This window comes from Pteronotus mesoamericanus, unplaced genomic scaffold (genome assembly GCF_021234165.1).
Source record: "Pteronotus mesoamericanus isolate MK-2021 breed Mesoamerican mustached bat unplaced genomic scaffold, CSHL_Meso_final contig_20, whole genome shotgun sequence".
Lineage (NCBI taxonomy): Eukaryota > Metazoa > Chordata > Mammalia > Chiroptera > Mormoopidae > Pteronotus > Pteronotus mesoamericanus.
The window spans coordinates 69117308-69136032 of NW_026555085.1; the positions used below are offsets into that span (position 1 = coordinate 69117308).

At 38.7% G+C, this 18725-nt stretch overlaps 1 protein-coding gene across 2 annotated transcripts in view; it reads left to right on the forward strand.

The window, feature by feature from the left end:
• Window positions 1-8198, forward strand: part of DSE (dermatan sulfate epimerase) — a 60461-nt gene extending 52263 nt beyond the window's left edge. The window contains exons 4-6 of one of the 2 annotated variants that reach the window (XM_054569855.1): window positions 1298-1537; window positions 3630-3837; window positions 6112-8198. In XM_054569855.1, coding sequence (XP_054425830.1) covers window positions 1298-1537; window positions 3630-3837; window positions 6112-7876 — 2213 coding nt within the window. In that variant the 3' untranslated portion in view covers window positions 7877-8198. The remainder of the gene's footprint in view (window positions 1-1297; window positions 1538-3629; window positions 3838-6111) is intronic. The other variant, XM_054569856.1, reaches the window with a different exon arrangement.
• The last annotated feature ends 10527 nt before the right edge of the window (window positions 8199-18725 follow it).

The window sequence follows — 18725 nt, forward strand, 5'->3', positions numbered from 1 at the left end:
GATAAACATTCAACCAGAACAGAATGAAGAAACAAGAATTCAAAACAATGAGACGAGAGGCTTAGGAACCTCTGGGACAACTTTAACGTATCCAACATTAGAATCATAAGGGTGCCAGAAGGAGAAGAGGAAGAGCAAGAAACTGAAAACTTATTTGAAAAAATAATGAAGGAGAACTTCCGCAATCTGGCCAAGGAAATAGACTTGCAGGAGATCCAGGAAGCTCAGAGAGTCCCAAAGAAGTGGGACCCAAGGAAGCACACACCAAGGGACATCATAATTACATTACTCAAGATTAAAGATAAGTAGAGAATCTTAAAAGCAGCAAGAGAAAATGAGACAGTTACCTACAAAGAGTTCCCAGAAGACTATCAGCTGATTTCTCAATAGAAATGTTGCAGGCAAGAAGGGGCTGGCAAGAAGTATTCAAAGTCATTAAAGACAAGGACCTACATCCAAGATTACTCTACCCAGCAAAGCTATCATTTAGAACGGAAGGGCAGAGAAAGTGCTTCCCAGAGAAGGTAAAATTAAAGGAATTCATCATCACCAAGCCCTTATTATATGAAATGTTAAAGGGACTTATCTAAGAAAAAGAAGATCAAAACCTATGAACAGTAAAAGAGAGGGGAGGGGGAGGGGGAAGAATGGGGGGAAAGGTACAGGGAATAAGTAGCATAAATAGTAGGCACAAAATAGGCACAGAGAGGTTAAGAATAGTACTGGAAATGGAGAAGCCAAAGAACTTACATGTACAACGCATGGACATGAACTAAGTGGGGGAGATGCTCGGGGGTGCGGCAGTGTAGGGTGGAGGGGAATAAAGAGAATAGAAATTTTAAAGAAAAAAAAATAAATGGAACAACAAAAACACTTAAAATTAAAAAGAAATCAGTTAGTAAAATATATATAGTGTCAAGTAGTTCTCAGAAAAATTGAATTAAAAGTCTCAGTATACAGATCTTTTCCTGCAAACATAAAGTTATATGCAATTTGTGATCTTAGATGTGATATAGTTTCAGTTTATTAAAGACTGGAAAATGATGGATACTCATTTAAAGGTTTATCTTCATTTAATTAATAAATGGCCTGTATTCAAGAACTCCCTAACTTACGTCATATACCCATCACAAACCTGGACTAGCAGGATGTTCTTTATAACTTTGATGTGAGAGTTTTACAAAATGCAGTTTGTAATATAAACTAGTCAGATAACTGAGAGGGATTATTTTTGGTCATATTTTTATTTATGCTTTGTTACAGCCCTTGTCATTGTTTCCACGTTTTCATCCTTCAGGGTATCTTCAAGAAGCCTACTTATGGACCAAACAAGTTCTGACCATCATGGAGAAGTCTCTGGTCTTGCTCCGAGAGGTGACCGACGGCTCGCTCTATGAAGGGGTTGCATATGGCAGCTACACCACTAGATCACTCTTCCAGTATATGTTTCTCGTTCAGAGGCACTTTGACATCAACCACTTTGGCCATCCGTGGCTTAAGCAACACTTTGCATTTATGTATAGAACCATCCTGCCAGGTATGGTGAGGAATCACAAGTGGGTCAATGTTAACTATTGTCATTTATTCAGATTATGAAAGTGAGCTAGAGGAATGTGGGGTTTGAGCTATATTGTGATTAAAAGGATTTTTTAAAAAGCAAAGTGGAATTCAATGTAAGAGTTATATAGCCAGAACATCTTGGGAGTTAACGTAAAAGATTTGTGATTTAGGTATTATAAAGCTTGGAGTATAACGGATCAAATATAATTTACAGCCTCCACAGAAACTTATTTTTGTATGTATAAAACTTGCATACATATACAAATTCATTTTCTTGAATCTAAACAGAATATAAGTATTTTATGATTACATGTTAATTTTCTTTTATGTGTGATCCCTGATTGATCCTATTTTCGTTTTTACTTTATAATATTTTTCTTCCAAACTATACAGATGTGATTCAAAAATGAAAGATTACACCTACATATTTAAGTTGTAGCTTTAGTATTATCTTTAAATATTTTATTGAGGTAAATAGTATAAAATATAGAAATATAACCAAAAAAAATGAATCTCTATCAACCTCATCACTTGTTGCTGTATAGCTTAGTCTTCTAAGAGAACTGGCTCCAAGAAAAGTTATGTATGATTTAAGAACTTATTTACTTCTAGGAGAGCCTTGTAACTCTCCTTACTTCGAAACAGGACTAAGATGTTAGAAAAAGTTAAGGAGGTATTTTTTCATCAGGGTGGGTTCTTTCCCCTCCTAGTGAAATGCAACATTTAGATGATGATTCTAGACTTAAAGAATTTAGTATTTAAATCTTTTTGCTGTTGTCTACACATGGATTGGCTAGAATCTCCATTATTGGACTAGTTTTCAAAAAAAATACTACAGAACAAAAGAACCATATTAAGATGTAGTTTAGACACTCTATTTGTTTTATTGCTTATTAGACAAACAGGAGAAACCTGTTTTGTAGTTTATCTTGATAACCAAAGGCCATCTATAGTGAGGCATTTTTAATGATCTCAGTGTTGTGATTTAGCTGAGATCTAACACAGCCAAGCACAGAACGGCTGGAGTGTGCTGCGAGCTGTGTGTATGGCTATTTCTTAAGCTGGAAAAGACAGTGTGAACACCTCTAAGAATAGGGTTCAAATATTTGTCAATTAATTCAACAAACTTTTCTTGAACACTATGAGCCGGGCAGGTGATTCAAAGTGGAATAAAACATATCATCTGCTTTTAGGGAACACACAGATTGGTAGGAGATTCAGAAAATCACATTTTATAAGGTTTATTTAGAAGAGCATTTACGAGACTGCTACAAGCAAAAACATTAGCTGTGAATGATGGAAATACGGTCATGGTCACATTTAGAAGGGAATCTGTTAAGTCAGTCTGTTGCAACAGCATTTCTCTTTTCTCTACAGTGGCTATTCTAATAGCGATTAGTCCTGTTGGACACAGAGTTTTCTCCCATTCTTTTTCAAGAATGCCTGGAGCTTATCCTGCCTTACCTGCTTTTATTTTTCTGACCCATTTCAGTATGATCTCTCCCTCTTTTCTTTAACTTCCAGCAATACATACTGGCAGACTCTTCTGTGGGAATTGTTAAGTTTTCTTCCTGTAGACACTCAGTTTCTCCCCCAAACCTTATAACTTCCAGTTTATTGGAGGCCAAAGTAAAGCATTTACGTTATTATCTCGGCATAGGTTGAGTGGGTTGAGTTGGTAGGAGAGTTCGTGCTCATTTGGGGTTCAGGAACTCACCATGCACAAGAGGATAGCGGATGTATCTATACAAATGTAATGCACATAGCATGGACATGGGAAAACGAGAAAGGTGGGCAGCGTATGTCGCAAGTCACTGTGGCATTTTCATCACCAATCACAAGATGCCACATAAATACAAACTTGCACACAAGGTTTGTGGAAGACCTTCAGAAGGATTCTGATTAATTGTTCTGGGGAGGAGTATGGGCATTGTGGTTTTGTTTGTTGTTTTTATCCAAAATACAAAATTGATTCTAATTTGCAAGTATGATTGAAAATCATTGTTTAGACATTTCTGAGAGTATGCAATTTTAAACTCATCTTAGTTCTGTCGAACTTCTTTCCCCAGGGTTTCAAAGAACTGTGGCCATTGCAGATTCAAATTACAACTGGTTTTATGGTCCCGAAAGCCAATTAGTGTTCCTGGATAAATTTGTCATGCGTAATGGCAGTGGTAACTGGCTGGCTGACCAGATCAGAAAGAACCGTGTGGTGGAAGGCCCAGGGACACCATCCAAAGGGCAGCGCTGGTGTACGCTTCACACGGAATTTCTCTGGTATGACATGCTGCACTGGCTTGCAAAAGAAATTGTACCCAGGGTTACAAAGTGCTAGTTTTTTGCCTTAAAAAAAGAAACCAAAAACTAACTACTTGCAACTTCAATTCATATCACAGTGTTTGAAACTGTTAGAAACGTTTCCTTATATTTAAATCTAATTACAGTTTGCAGGGTTTTTTAAAATATTAGAGCTGTCCTAGGCTCACACTATTTCATAAATGTGCATATTTTGATTTACATCATTTTTGAAACTGTATAAAGAGAAAACTACAAACTTTAGACTGGGTTATTCTGAAAATCACACCAAAGAAAGGTAGTAAAATATTTTGTTTTGGTAAATGGAGCATTATAATCTTCTAATAACAACGCTGTTACTAAATTTTCAAAAGTATTTGAAAGTATTTGACAGTTTCACTTTGATAGTAAAAGAACCATGTAATTTTTTTTGCCTTAATCTTTTAAGCCCAGAAAGAGAAGCCAGTCTCCTTTTTAAAGTACTGCCAAATATATCGTTGGCATCCAATAAATTAAAATAAAAATTACAAGAAAGTAGTTAGTAATTAATCCCTGATGTCTTTTCAAGCTTTTGACATTTGCATTCAATTCCAAAGTAATCTTCTGTGGTTTAATTGTTTCTCTTCATGATATTTTAAAAATTTAAGCAGTGAAGAGGAAAATAACAGTAGAAAAGAGGTAACTGTCTATAGTTTAACCAGCATTTTTAAAAGTTATATTCACAGGTGAACAAAATATATTAATATGCAACCATTCTTGACTCCTTTTAGGGGTATAAAGTAGTTATTTACTTGTGTTTTCACTTACCCATAAATAAGCAACCAAAAAGGTCCTACAAAGCTGACTATAGGAGTCAGATTAATGGTAAGCCTAAGTTGGCTTAAAATCTGCCTTATAGGGATATGCAGACTGACCAAAAACTGAGAGAAGGATGGAAAATTCAGCTTATATCTGGATTTGTTAAATCACAAACTGAAGCCATCATTATTATACTAGACCTAAGTAGAGACATGTTTTCTGATGTTCTGAAACTGAGACTCTAGAACAACTGATGAGATGGCCACATTCAGACACCACTACGATTAACTCTATCATAGGTATTTGATTCACTTTAGAAAAAAGTATCTAAGACCTAATAATACAGGTCTGCCTTTCTTCCCTTGAGAAGGAAATTATATGAACCTGTCAAGGACATTACTTCAAATCATCAAAAGCAAACAGTCATGTTTATTATTATTCTTGTGGCCTTTCTGAATCAAAAACCTGTGTTCTGAATCACTTGGAAGTTTTATGTTAATTTTTTATTACTTTGATAAAAAACATTTATTCTAAATAAAAATAAGGTGCCATTTATTGTCCAAAGTGCATAACATTCATCTGCAGATTAAAACAAAGCCTTTAGATCTGGGCTAGGCAGTGGAAGCCCTTTAGAAATCCTCCAGTATTAACAGGTTTCTGAATTTCATCCATTTTTTTCTTAGACTTGGTGTTCACAGTAAATTTTATCTAATATGTAAAGTTCAACTCTATTTAAATTAATTTTAGAGGGTCAAAAGTACTCTGCCAAATTTTAATAATACCATTTATTGTAGAACAATATTTCTTTTCTAAGATTTTATTTATTTATTTTTTTTTTTTTGAGGAGAAGGAGGGAGAAAGAGAAGGAGAGAAACATCAGTGTGTGGTTGCCTCTTGTACATCCCCGTCTGGGCACCTGGCTCAGGCATGTACCCTGACTGGGAATCGAATTGACGACCCTTTGGTTCACAGGCCAGCACTCAATCCGCTAAGCCACACCAACCAGAGCTATAGAACTGTATTTCATTACAACTCAAGGCTTGTTAAATTCTAGATCCAAACACAGGGTTCTCCAGAAGAAAGAGCCCTTCAAGCTGGAGATTTGGATGAAGGGCTTAATTCTATGATCTGTGAGCCCCAGTCATTTGAATAACTGACATCATTAAGTGAAAAAGGTTCATATAGTGATTAGCAGCAGTAATTATTTCAGGCTCCGATCGAAGGATCACAGGTTATAGATTCTCCTCTCCCTTTCACCATTGAGTGTTAGTTCCCCTGCGCAATCTGATCATCCGTGGGTGTTCTCAGATAGTCCCAGATACAGTCTGCACTGCCTGTGCTTGGGTAGCATTTGTGTATTGTTTCCTCCAGCTGCATTACCATGTGGCATCACGGTGCTCTTGTGTTATTTTCACTTCCACCAGAAAACCAGTTAATTTTAAAAATTAATTATTTCAGGTATGATGCCAGCTTGAAATCTGTTCCTCCTCCAGATTTTGGCACTCCGACATTGCATTATTTTGAAGACTGGGGTGTTGTGACTTACGGAAGTGCACTGCCTGTGGAAATCAACAAATCTTTTCTTTCCTTCAAGTCGGGGAAACTTGGGGGACGTGCAATATATGACATTGTCCACAGAAACAAATACAAAGATTGGATCAAAGGATGGAGAAATTTTAATGCAGGACATGAACACCCGGATCAAAACTCATTTACTTTTGCTCCCAATGGTGTTCCTTTCATTACTGAGGCTCTCTACGGGCCAAAGTATACCTTTTTCAACAACGTCTTGATGTTTTCCCCAGCTGTATCAAAGAGCTGCTTTTATCCCTGGGAGGGTCAGGTCACAGAAGACTGTTCATCAAAATGGTCTAAATATAAGCATGACCTGGCAGCGAGCTGTCAAGGGAGAGTGGTTGCAGCCGTGGAGAAAAACGGAATGGTTTTCATCCGGGGAGAAGGTGTGGGAGCTTATAACCCCCAGCTTAACCTGAAGAATGTTCAGAGGAATCTCATCCTCCTACATCCACAGCTTCTCCTCCTCGTGGATGAAATACATCTGGGAGAGGACAGCCCCTTGGAGACGGCAACAAGCTTCTTCCACAATGTGGACTTCCCTTTTGAGGAGACAGTGGTCGATGGGGTCCATGGGGCTTTCATCAGGCAGCGAGATGGTCTCTATAAAATGTACTGGATGGATGATACTGGCTACAGTGAAAAAGCAACTTTTGCTTCAGTGACATACCCTCGGGGCTATCCCTACAATGGAACAAACTATGTGAATGTCACCATGCACCTCCGAAGTCCCATCACCAGGGCAGCTTACCTCTTCATAGGTCCATCTGTGGATGTTCAGAGCTTCAGCATCCATGGAGACCCTCAGCAACTGGATGTGTTCATAGCCACCAGAGAGCATGCCTATGCCGTTTACCTTTGGACAGGTGAGGCCACAGGACAGTATGCCTTTGCACAGGTCATTGCAGATCATCAGAAAATTCTGTTTGACCGGAGTTCAGCCATCAGGAGCATCGTTGTCCCTGAGGTTAAGGATTATGCTGCTATTGTGGAGCACAACCTGCAGCATTTTAAGCCAGTGTTCCAACTGCTGGAGAAGCAGATCCTGTCCCGTGTGCGGAACACAGCGAGCTTCAGGAAGACTGCTGAGCGCCTGCTGAGGTTTTCAGACAAGAGACAAACTGAGGAAGCCATCGACAGGATTTTTGCCATATCACAGCAGCAGCAGCAGCAGCAGCAAAGCAAGTCAAAGAAAAACCGAAGGGCAGGCAAACGCTATAAGTTTGTGGATGCTGTCCCTGATATTTTTGCACAGATTGAAGTCAACGAAAAAAAGATCCGACAGAAAGCTCAGATTTTGGCACAGAAAGAACAGCCCATAGATGAAGATGAAGAAATGAAAGACCTTTTAGATTTTGCAGATGTAACATATGAGAAACACAAAAATAACGGCTTGATGAAAGGCCGGTTTGGACAGGTGCGGATGGCAACAACTACTCACAGCAAAGCTCCGTCACTGTCTGCTTCTTACACCAGACTGTTCCTGATTCTGAACATTGCTATATTCTTTGTCATGTTAGCAATGCAACTGACTTATTTCCAGAGGGCCCAGAGCCTACATAGCCAAAGATGTCTTTATGCAGTCCTTCTGATAGATAGCTGTATTTTATTATGGTTGTACTCCTCTTGTTCCCAATCACAGTGTTAGCACTGATGCTGTCAATTGCTTGATCATTTGTGGTCACAAATCTATGCAAAAAAAATAATTATCACCTTAGTTTGTTACTGGATTTCTCCTGCTCAGATTCGTTTTAACAAATTAAGGGGAAGATATTTTCATACAAGAAGGCAAGGTCTTGGAGAAATCAGAATTGGAACAGGCAAAGAATATGTCAAAGGAGTAGAAGTAGCTTGGTTGTCACAAGGTGTTTCTGAAGTGTTTGGCTTGACTAATTTAGCACTCCATATAATACTACTCTTAGAAGAAACAAAAAGTCCGGTTTTAAGTAATATTTAAGAAACAAAAAAGATGTAGAATTGGATTTTTATTAATATTAATTTAATGCTATTAGCAGTCTTCAGATTCTATTTTATAAAAAGAGTGAAACACAATTCTGAGAAATACATATTGCTAAGTCAGGTATGGTGGTGTCAACTTCCTGGGAGAGTAGTTTATTAGTTAAGCGAATAACACCTACATAGTGGATTACTATTCAGGTAACATAGTAAAGTGATGGCAGAAAATCAGCAAAAACGTAAAATATATTTCCAGTAGAACACATGTATCTATGAATGACTATTTGCTTGGTGATGTCAGTCTCTGTACAGACATAACTAATTTTACTTTTATGCATCCATTGGTTATTCAACAAAGAAGACAATTACAGGTAACTTGATTTCCTATTTATATGGAAAACTGTTGAAGACCCAATGACTAAACTTCAGAATAAAATATGTTATACCCTGAATGTTGACTTCAGTACCAAAGAAAATGGGGAAGCTAAAATTTGGGTATGATTCTTATGTTTTTTAATAGAAAATTTTCTTTAAATTTATTTTGTTAAATAAACATTATAATTGTGACTTTCAACAGTGACTTTCTTCTTTATTCCATTATATTCAGTACATATGCAGCAATTTTGAAATCTTTGAAGAGAAATGTTTATTTGGGCATGCATTAATTAAATTTATAAAATAGTGTTTGAATTGAAAGAATTTCTCTGCTTACTTCCCTTTAATTGTTTAAACAATTTAAATATTTAAAACAAAAGCCAACTTCTGATATTTGCACAATGCCATGGTTTTAAAAACATAAAATGTTCTCATTTATTTGCACTCAAAGCCTCTGGAGGTTAACAGCAGCACAGAGTACTGGAAACGTATTCCATGGTTTACACTTCAGTGTACGAAAATTATATACTTCAGAGTAACTGAAGAGTAAATTATCTTATATTCAGCACATTTGAGTCTTCTATATTTCTCCCTTGAAAACATGTTTGGCTCCAATTTTACAGTAAAGACACGTTCACTGATTTGTAGGTCTGAAGTCATAATGGCGATATTTCCCTTTTACTTCCCTTTTTGTTTGTGGAAATAGCAGCATGTAACAGAAAACAAGGCCGCGGAGAAACTTTTATTAGGGCCTCTTGCAGTTCTCATTCTGAATCTTCTTACATAAATAAAACACAAGTTTGACTTTTAACTGTGCTTCACTCATTATACTTGGAATCTAGAACATGACTTCTGGGGAAGTATTTTCTTTTCTTTCATGGAAAAAGTCTCTAGGGAGGATGTCATTACACACTGTTTAAAAGAATAATGTTTTCAAAAGAAGAATGCTTCCGTTTGTCCTGCATGGATGCTGTTACTGGGATTTAAAATTGCTTTATGTGACAGATTCTCCGTTTACTTAACCCCATTCGACATTCCTCTCTTCTACTCTTTCTCATTCAAAAAGGTGAATTGTCTGAAATGATCAAAAGCAAATTTTGAAAAAGAAGGGAAAATTGCCCTTTGAGGCTACCAAGCAAACCTGATCTCAGATCCAAACACTGAGACATACTTAACTAATAGAGATGAAAAGTGTTAGCAAGTGCCAAATCCTGCTTTCCTCTTGTTTTCATTTGTTTAGGGACAGATGATAAATCAGTTTCAAAGTAATTTTAAAGAGTTTATTTATTTATTTTCAGAGTGTTTTTTAAATATGGTAATCATGTATCTTTAAAACCAAATTAATTAATTTTTTTCCATCTAGTGGACCTCATATCTACTTCACTTAAAAAGAAATTTCCATGGGCAGTGGTTGAGTGAAAAAAAATGATAATAATAATAATGCTGAAACAAATCCCTGCTCTTCATACAGAGACATGTTTTGTATCAGGGCTAGTGCATATTTGATGAAAACTAAGAAACTCTTTGTGTCTTTCAGAAAACCAAGCAATGTTAAATCTCCCTTGTTACCCAGTAATCAATTATGGAATCTGTGTCAGTGCTGCTCACTATGAAAGGAGTGTTTCAAGTTAATGGGATAATATGTGAGCTGTAGTTCAGGGGACTGGCAGGACTTTTTGTCCTAGCCTTAAAGAAAATTTTGGAATCATTAGCATACAGAGCTTGTCTGTGCCATGGAAGGGACATATTCCCCTTTTGGTAACTAATTAAGTAATTAACAGCTGTGATGATGGATAAGACCTGTTATCTCCTGAGAGAACATTTTCTTGAGATCCTTGTCATAATTGGTAATAAAGTCAGAAGGGAGACCTTTTTCTGTGACTTCTAATAATTAAAATTTATTGCATTGCCTAGAATATTAAATTAATTCTTCCACAATATCTGTCCTAATTTTTTAAGAGTAACAATGTTCTAAGGTTATTAAAAATAATTTTAACAATATGCACACAGTTAATACATTTTTTAAAAGAAAAGTTTATATTTTTAATTTGTTTTTAAAGGATTCTTCATGGTTCATAAACCACCCACAAAGAAATCAAATTTCTCCAAATTTTTAAGAGAATGCACGTTATGAAATGTACAGTGTGGGCAAAAGTAGGTTAATAATCATAAATAGTACAATAATTAATAAAAAGTAATACAAGAGCAGCAAACAACAGATGTAAACTAAGACTTGTAGGAAAACTAGAGGATATAGTCATCTGTGTCAGAGATTAATTCAAGAAATAAATGGGGTTAGGGAGATGTGTGAAGGTCTAACTTGAAGTTGAGTGCTTCAGAACAAACTTGAGGTGATCTGATCGAACCTCCAAAATCTGCTTAGGTAGGAAACTGAGGCTTGAGCAAAGGTGCAATCCTCTCTCCCCGCCCCCTCCTGTGTATATCCCTGTCTTGTTTCATTTCTGTTGGCAAAGCCCATTGACTTGATTCTCTCCTCTTTATGTTCAGGTTGAAAAGAGGTCAGTTTCTGCTTTGTTTAGCTTATTGGCAAAGACAATATTTACAAACCTATTTCAGCTAGATACCTGCCTTATGCTATATAACATCAGTGAATGAAGTAGTGGCAAGTTTTCAGGAAATGACAAGAGAAAGCATGCATTTCACAACATGGCCTAAATGTTTAATTCTGGGTCATTCATTTAATTTTTTTTATTTTCAAGTATATTTTATTGTTTATGTTATTACAGTTGTCCCATTCTTTTTCCTCCCCTTATCCCCCTCCGGCCTGCACCCCCCTCCCTCCAGCATTACCCCCGCCTTAGCTCATGTCCATGGGTTGTACATATAAGTTCTTTGGCTTCTCCATTTCCTATACTGTTCTTAACCTCCCCCTGTCTATCTTGTACTTAACATTTATGCTTCTTATTCTGTGTACCTTTTCTCCTACTCTCCCCCCAACCCCTCCCCACTGATAACCCTCCATGTGATCTCCACATCTGTGATTCTGTTCCTATTCTAGTTGTTTGCTTAGTTTTTATTTTTGTTTTTTAGGTTCAGTTGTTGATAGTTGTCAGTTTGTTGTCATTTTACTGTTCATAGGTTTGATCTTTTTCTTAGGTAAGCCCCTTCAACATTTCATAAAATAAGGGCTTGGTGGTGATGAACTCCTTTAATTTTACCTTCTCTGGGAAGCACTTTCTCTGCCCTTCCATTCTAAATGATAGTTTTGCTGAATAGAGTAATCTAGGTTGTAGGTCCTTGCCATTCATAACTTTGAATACTTCTTTCCAGCCCCTTCTTGCCTGCAAGGTTTCTTTTAAGAAGTCAGCTGATAGCCTGATAGCCTTATGGGGACTCATAGGTCATTTATTTTAATAGCTAACTCCAAATGCTGTTAAGACATTACAATGTGAAGAGTAGAAGTCAAAGTTGCATTTTAACTTTTCTGTTATTTTTCTTAGCTATTTTTTGTATCAGTTATAAATATACATGATTGAAAAATCATACTAGCAGGCTTGTATCTTTAAAAATCTGCCCACTCTCTTTGTAACCTTGTAGAAACCTTATTATCTTTCGCCTGGCCTCTTATCTTTATTTATGTTTTCCTTTGATTCAAACCAGCCTCACCTGGCACCAGACTCACCCACCGCCTTCTCCCTTGTTTAACCATAGCCCTCAGGACAACGATGTTGTGGTCAGCATCCAATAGTTTTAAGGAAAAGGTCCTCAGTCTATTTACTACTGAGACAAAGTTAAACATAGTATCTTGGCCTCAACTGTGCTTTTAGCTCTGGACCCAGGAAAGTGGAACGATCCCACAGGACAAATCCTTGTGGAATTGGACAGAACAACTCCATGGCTGATATCAGGACCAAATGCAATGATCAGTTACCCCATACCCTAGCTCCAGCCAATCAATAGGGACCACAACCCTTAATCACCGTGATTAATGTGTGTTTTTGTTTTTGTTTTTCCTTATATAATCCATTCCCTGCAAGCCGTCCGGGAGCCAGGTCTTTGAGGATGAGCTACCTGTGACTCCTGGCATGGTGCCATCCTTAATAAATCCTTAACTTGCTTGGCTGCAAGCTCCTGTGTGTGTGTTGTTGGGCTTTGAAGTGTGCAGGAAAATGGACCCCTTCAGTCTGGTAGCACCTCACTCTTGATTTGAGCTTCCCATAAATAACCAATTTCTAAATATCTGTTATATTTCTTATGTCCATGTTTATGATAAGGTCTAAAACTTGTTACCCATGAGGAAGAGGATTAGCTTTTATATCCATCTCCCCCTCTTCATACCTGCTGCATTCATCCTCAGTCTTCTAAGAGAGCTATCATAATTTTTGGTTAAGTTAGTAGTCAGTATTTATGTTATAACTATGTAAATATAGACTCACAGGTTAGCCATGTAGAGTACTATCTTCCTTTCATATACAACTTTGACTTCCTTTTACTGATTTTTCTTTTTTTGCATTTGCTTAGTTGTCAAGCAATCTCATTTTATTCCCAAACTTTCCAATTTAAGTGTAAATCTCCTCACTGTTAGTTCAATCACACCTATGTAACTGACAGTTCTTTTTGTTCTTAGGGCCAGTCCTCCTTGCATGTTGGTTGCCCTCAGATCTCCTCCCTCATTTCGAGGGTTCTCTGTGCCTCTTTTCTGTGTAAAGGTGTTCCGTGAATCCCATGCTTTCATTTTTCTTCATCAGTGCTTCATTTTGGTGGAACATAGTCTGCCTGAGATTCCATGGGTAGTAAATATTTTGCCTCCTTTCATTTCTGAATATATCTTTATTCTTTCCTTCACTTGGCCAACAATTCTAGGTTGGAAGTAGCTTGTCCTCAGATTAGTGCAAATCTGATGTTGAAGAGTCTGTTACAGAGCTTTCACTCAGACAAAGCAATTTTAAGCAGAGAGAAACTCCAATCTTCTTTGTAGTTAGTTCAGCAGAGGGATGCTGGAGGGAGGAGTTGATTAACAGGCCTAATTGCTTGTGTTCTCCAAGTCAAGTGGAGAAAGGGGGGCTAGAGATCGCTGGTGAGTAGACACATATCCTCTGAGTAAGGACAGTGTCTGCATTCAGCTGTGCCATGTCTTTAAACCAGAATCCCTCTTCTCTGTCTCTATAGGGAGTTATCTGCTGTAATCCAAGTGCACTCTGCCTGCTGTGGTTCCATTTTCCACTCAGGTGCATTTGCACTTTCAGAGGTACCTACAGAGCCAGCAGGCTTTTTTCTGTCAACTACAGCCCCATTCTCTTGCCGGTTTGGATTTCAGCCTCCTATTTAGTTTCCATTCACCCATCTTCTCTCAGATTCTATAGTCTTGTTCGATAGCCCATTCATTCATTTTCCAAATATTGTTTGAGCCCCTACTAAGAGCTAGGCACTTTTCTGGTGCCTAGAATACTGCATTAGTGAATAAAATTAAGATCCTGCCTTCTTGGCACTGACATTCTAGGAATAGGTTTGACAAATTAGCACAATCTATAAGTAAGTTATATAATCGATCGATAGTAGGTGCTATAGGGAGGAAAGGCAGGATGAGCAGACTGAGAGGGGAGGGTGTGATTTAACTAGGGTGGTGAGGGTCGGCTCTGCTGATGCCCCCATGTCCCCACTCCCATTCTCTTTGGTTTTGAAATCCTCTTACTGTCAATTTAATGGGGCTTCTGGAAGGAACAGAAATAAAGTTCTTATACCAAACCTAATGTGTTTAAGTGGAAGCCCCAAGCCTTGTTTCAGGTAGGTTGACAAATAAAAAAAGAATGACAGTAACACCTGTACTGAGCACCTACTATGTGGCAAATACTGTTTTAGGAACTGGAGATTTGGCAGAGAACAATCACAAAATAAAACCTGGTCTTTACGTTTACATTCTGATTTGCGAGGGGGAAAACAGGAACAAAAATACACTGTGTCAAGTAGTGATAAGTACTATGGAGAAAAAAACAGGGGGAAGGGCTTTTGAGCTGCTGCTATTCTATAAAAAGTACTTTCAGGTGGGATGATAAGTGAACAGACACTTGAAAGAAGTGAGAGTGTGAATCCACAGGGATATTTGGAGAAGAAGAATATTGCAGGCAGAGAGTACAGCCATTAGGAAGGCCTTGAAGTCAATATGTGTTTCATATATTTCAGGAATAGGAGGCCAGTGTCATTGGAGCAGATGGGTAAGAAAAAAATGGTGGGGAGCAATATTTGGTCATACATGTCCTCACAGGTTGTAGCAAAGACTTGGATTTTGAGGTGGGAAGTCTGCTCAAAGAATGGAGTTGCAGTTAGGTGTGGCAGGCCGTTAGGAGGAACAAGTATGGGGAGGTGGGTTCCAGACCTTGTGCGTTTTCTGAACATCCAAGAGGAGATCCGCACGCCTGGAATCCACACATGGATCTGGCCAGAGATAAAATTATTGGTGTCTTCTTAGGGGCTAAATGGAAAAGCACTGGCTGTGTAAGAGGAAAAATGCATTCTGGGTAAATGGAATAGCATAAAAAAAAAAAGTATGGAAAAACAGTTCTTGTTCAAGAATTCACCCAGACTGATGTGGCTGGCTCAAGGGTATAGAATGGGAAATGGTTGGAGATGAGACCGGAAAAGCAGGAGGATTTTGTGCAGGACCTTGTATGGCATGCTAAGGAATTTGGATTTATTCTGTAGTGAGTGCCTTTTCTGTGCCTCAGCATAACTGAGGAGCACAACAGTCACCCATTACTGAGCCAGAATGGCAGCACTTTTCACCAGGTGAGGTAGGTGGATGGGCGGCACGAAGAACTTGGGTGAAGGGAGGTGATGATGGCACATCCTCATGTGAGTGCGTGCGTGTACGTGTGCGTGTGTGTGTATGTGTGTGTGTTTGAAAAATCGAGGTGGTGCTAATATGCCCCCATTTTCCATACATTCACTGTAGGCGATGGTTTCCCTTTAGTTGAAGATCACCGCAAGCAGTGGGAAGCCATGGAAGGATTTTCATTCTATTTTTTCTTTTTCTTTTTTTCATTGAATTTACTGCAGTGAAATTGGTTAATAAAAGTATATAGGTTTCAGGTGTACAATTCCATAATAATACATCATTTGTGTACTGTATTGTGTGTTCACCACCCAAAGCCAAGTCTCCTTCCATCGCGATTTACCTCCTCTTTACCCTCTCCTAACTTCCATCCCTCCCCCTTCCCTCTGGTAATCACCATATTGCTGTCTGTGTCTATGAGTTTTGAGGATTTTATTTTTATTTATCTATCTGTCTATCTATCTATCTATTTATTTATTTTTGCTTAATCCCTCCACTTTTTCAGCCAGCTCCCCAACCTGCCTCCTGCAGGATTTGTAAATAATCAGATTTTCATTTTAGAAGGACAGTTTCAGCTTCAGCATAGAGGGCAGGGCAGAGATTAGGAGGCTATTTTCATAATCTAAGCAAGAGATAACCAACTTCTTTACTAAATCTAAAGACGGAATATTTATGGCTTAACCCACAGTAAAACATAACCAAAGGAATGTATATTTTGTGGGAGTATTGGTCCAAAGATGATAAACCTAGGGACCTTCGGGATGTGTGTGTCTCTGTGTCCCACTTACTATAGAAGAACGTGGTTGCCTACCATGTCTGTCCCAGTTGCCCAGAATTTCCCTTAATAAATGTAGGAAGTTGGGCAAGTCTTCCTGCCATCTCTATTGTCAGCCTGTCTGCTTCCATAGGGCCCTCACCTAGACTGGCGTGGCAGGAGGCTAGGGTGTGTATTGGGGGGGTGGTAGAAAACAAGCCTGGAAAGGTAGACAGTGAAGTGCAGGGGATATCCCCCCTTATCCTCTCCATTTAACTTTTTGAAAACGGTGCCATTCGTAGGAGCATTTTTATGAACTCAGGCAGGTGGAGTAACTTCTAAATGAGTGGAGTAAAAATGCCGCTCTTTCTGCATGTCCCTATAAATTACTTACTGGGAAGTCTTTGTCATGAAAAGATCACATGATTTGATTGGTGAGTCCCAAAGACAACACTCAGGACTTGGGATGGGTCTTTGAAGCTTTGATTTAAAGTAAAATTTCTTCCAGCAATAGCTTCTAAAAACATTTCAGGCAGCCGGAACTTTCCAAATAAAACAATGAAAAGTGATGTTAGTATATATTTAAGGAATTATTTTCTGAACATGTTTTCAGTAGTTTAGGCGCCTTCCTTTTCTTCCCCCAAGGAAATAATAACAACAGCTCTTCCCCTTTTCTCTATGAGGGAAACATCTAGCCAGTTTTCCCTGCCTTCCACTTCCCAGCCTTTGCTGTTTACCGCTTTTGTCCAGGATAAGAGGCAGCTAACTGGTAAAAGAAAGAAAATCCCCTTTATTTGCTCCTCATAACAGATAACCTTGATCCCTTCACTCCTTCACCTCACCCACTAAGGAACTGTTTCACAGACAGAAGAATGGATCTATGTCACTGAGAGTTCTGAGGAGGATGTCTTAGAGTACTGTGCATATTGTATCTGTTCTTGACATAAAAACTGAAGAAAGGAAAATGTGATTCCTTTGAAACGTGATTTCACAGAACTTTTTAAAAATCAAAGCTGAAATATAAGTTGTAATCGCGTATTAAAACATCACTCTTGAGGAGGTGCTGTTAGAGCATGAGCTCACCCTTCTTTATTCCTTGATAAAAGAGTAAAGTTTCTGCACTTTAAAAATAAATACATAGCTATTAACAAACGCTGTGCTTGGGTAGCTCACACTTAGGCGACATAAAGAGATCATGAAAATCACTGCTGCAGCTGTCTTCTCCAACAGACTACACCACTCAAGGGTAGAGAGTGAGTCTCCTGCTCATTACGTATACGAGGGGAACCCCCCAAAACCGGCATTATCTTCTGGAGGGCAGGCCTCTTGTAGTACAGGCTTCCCCCGTTAGGTGAGTGTTCTAGGAACTCCCTTGTAGCAGTGCACCAAGTGGTGTCACTGTGAGAGGATGTGTTCGGCTTTGGGGAATTTTTTTTGAAGGCTCTTTCAACCCGTTTGCCCAGTGCATGATGGGTGATGTATGAGCACTCCTGACCACACCTCGCTGTGTTCAGCAGGTTTTTCCTTCAAACATAATGACCCCCATGCTCCATCCTCCCTGTTCACCTGATGTTGCCCCATGTGACTCTTTTTCTGTTTCTCTGCGTTAGAAAGTCCTCAAAGGGAAATGTTTTGCGGATGTGGAGAAGGTGAAACAAAAAACGGCAGAGGCACTACAAGGCATCAAGATCAATGAATTCAAAAACTGTTTTGAGCAGTGGAAAAAAAAAGTCTTGGTGGGTGTATTGCATCAAATGGAGACTAGTTGAAAGGTGGCTGAAGTTTAAATATGTAAGAATAAATACATAATGTTTTATAAATAATTTCCAGGTTATTTTGGATCTCTCCTCATGTTTGGTTCTTACACAGTGCCTGCAGAAACGTGATGTTCAAAAAATACTTGACAATTGACAATAAATAAGTAGAGCACAGGAGACTGTGGTCCCCAAGAAATCTTACGTATAAAGATCCAGGTCTTACAATGAGCTAACATCACTAACCTCCCACATAGCTGTGAACTTTGGCCCTGAGAGATGCTCCAGCTAGATCCTGGAGCTGTTTCAACATTGTCACCTCTGGGCTGTGGTAGACCTAAAATTCAACCCCTTAGACAGGGCACATCAGAAAGACAAATGTAAACAAGCTACACCTGCAGTTGCTATACAGCTGTTATACTGGGGTAGAAAGCCCAGGTGCCACTGCAGAACTTAAAATAACATTCCATTTGTGTGGGATGCTCAAACCACAAGTCATCACCAGATTGTTGCTAAGCTTCAGCAGTTGCCCGTGAGAATGCCCTGTAGTTCATGACGTTGTACAATCCAACAAGCAAGGACTCACCAGACTCCCTAGAGAAAACAGGGCAGTGTGGTGTGGGTGCAGGGCATGTGGGTGAGCAGACTGGGAGGCTGGGAGCGCTGCTTATTCAGCTGGCTTTGCAGCCACACCTACACACATGGAGAGTCACACCTTGGCACCTCAGAGGTCACCAGGCTTTCTGAAAAAGACTCTGGCAAGGGGAGTATCACATATAAGTTACTGCATGTTTTCTCCACTTCTAAACAGAGCGTCTGTGTTGCTTAGTGTTAAGATCCTTATAGATGATGAGAGGACCTTTGTGAT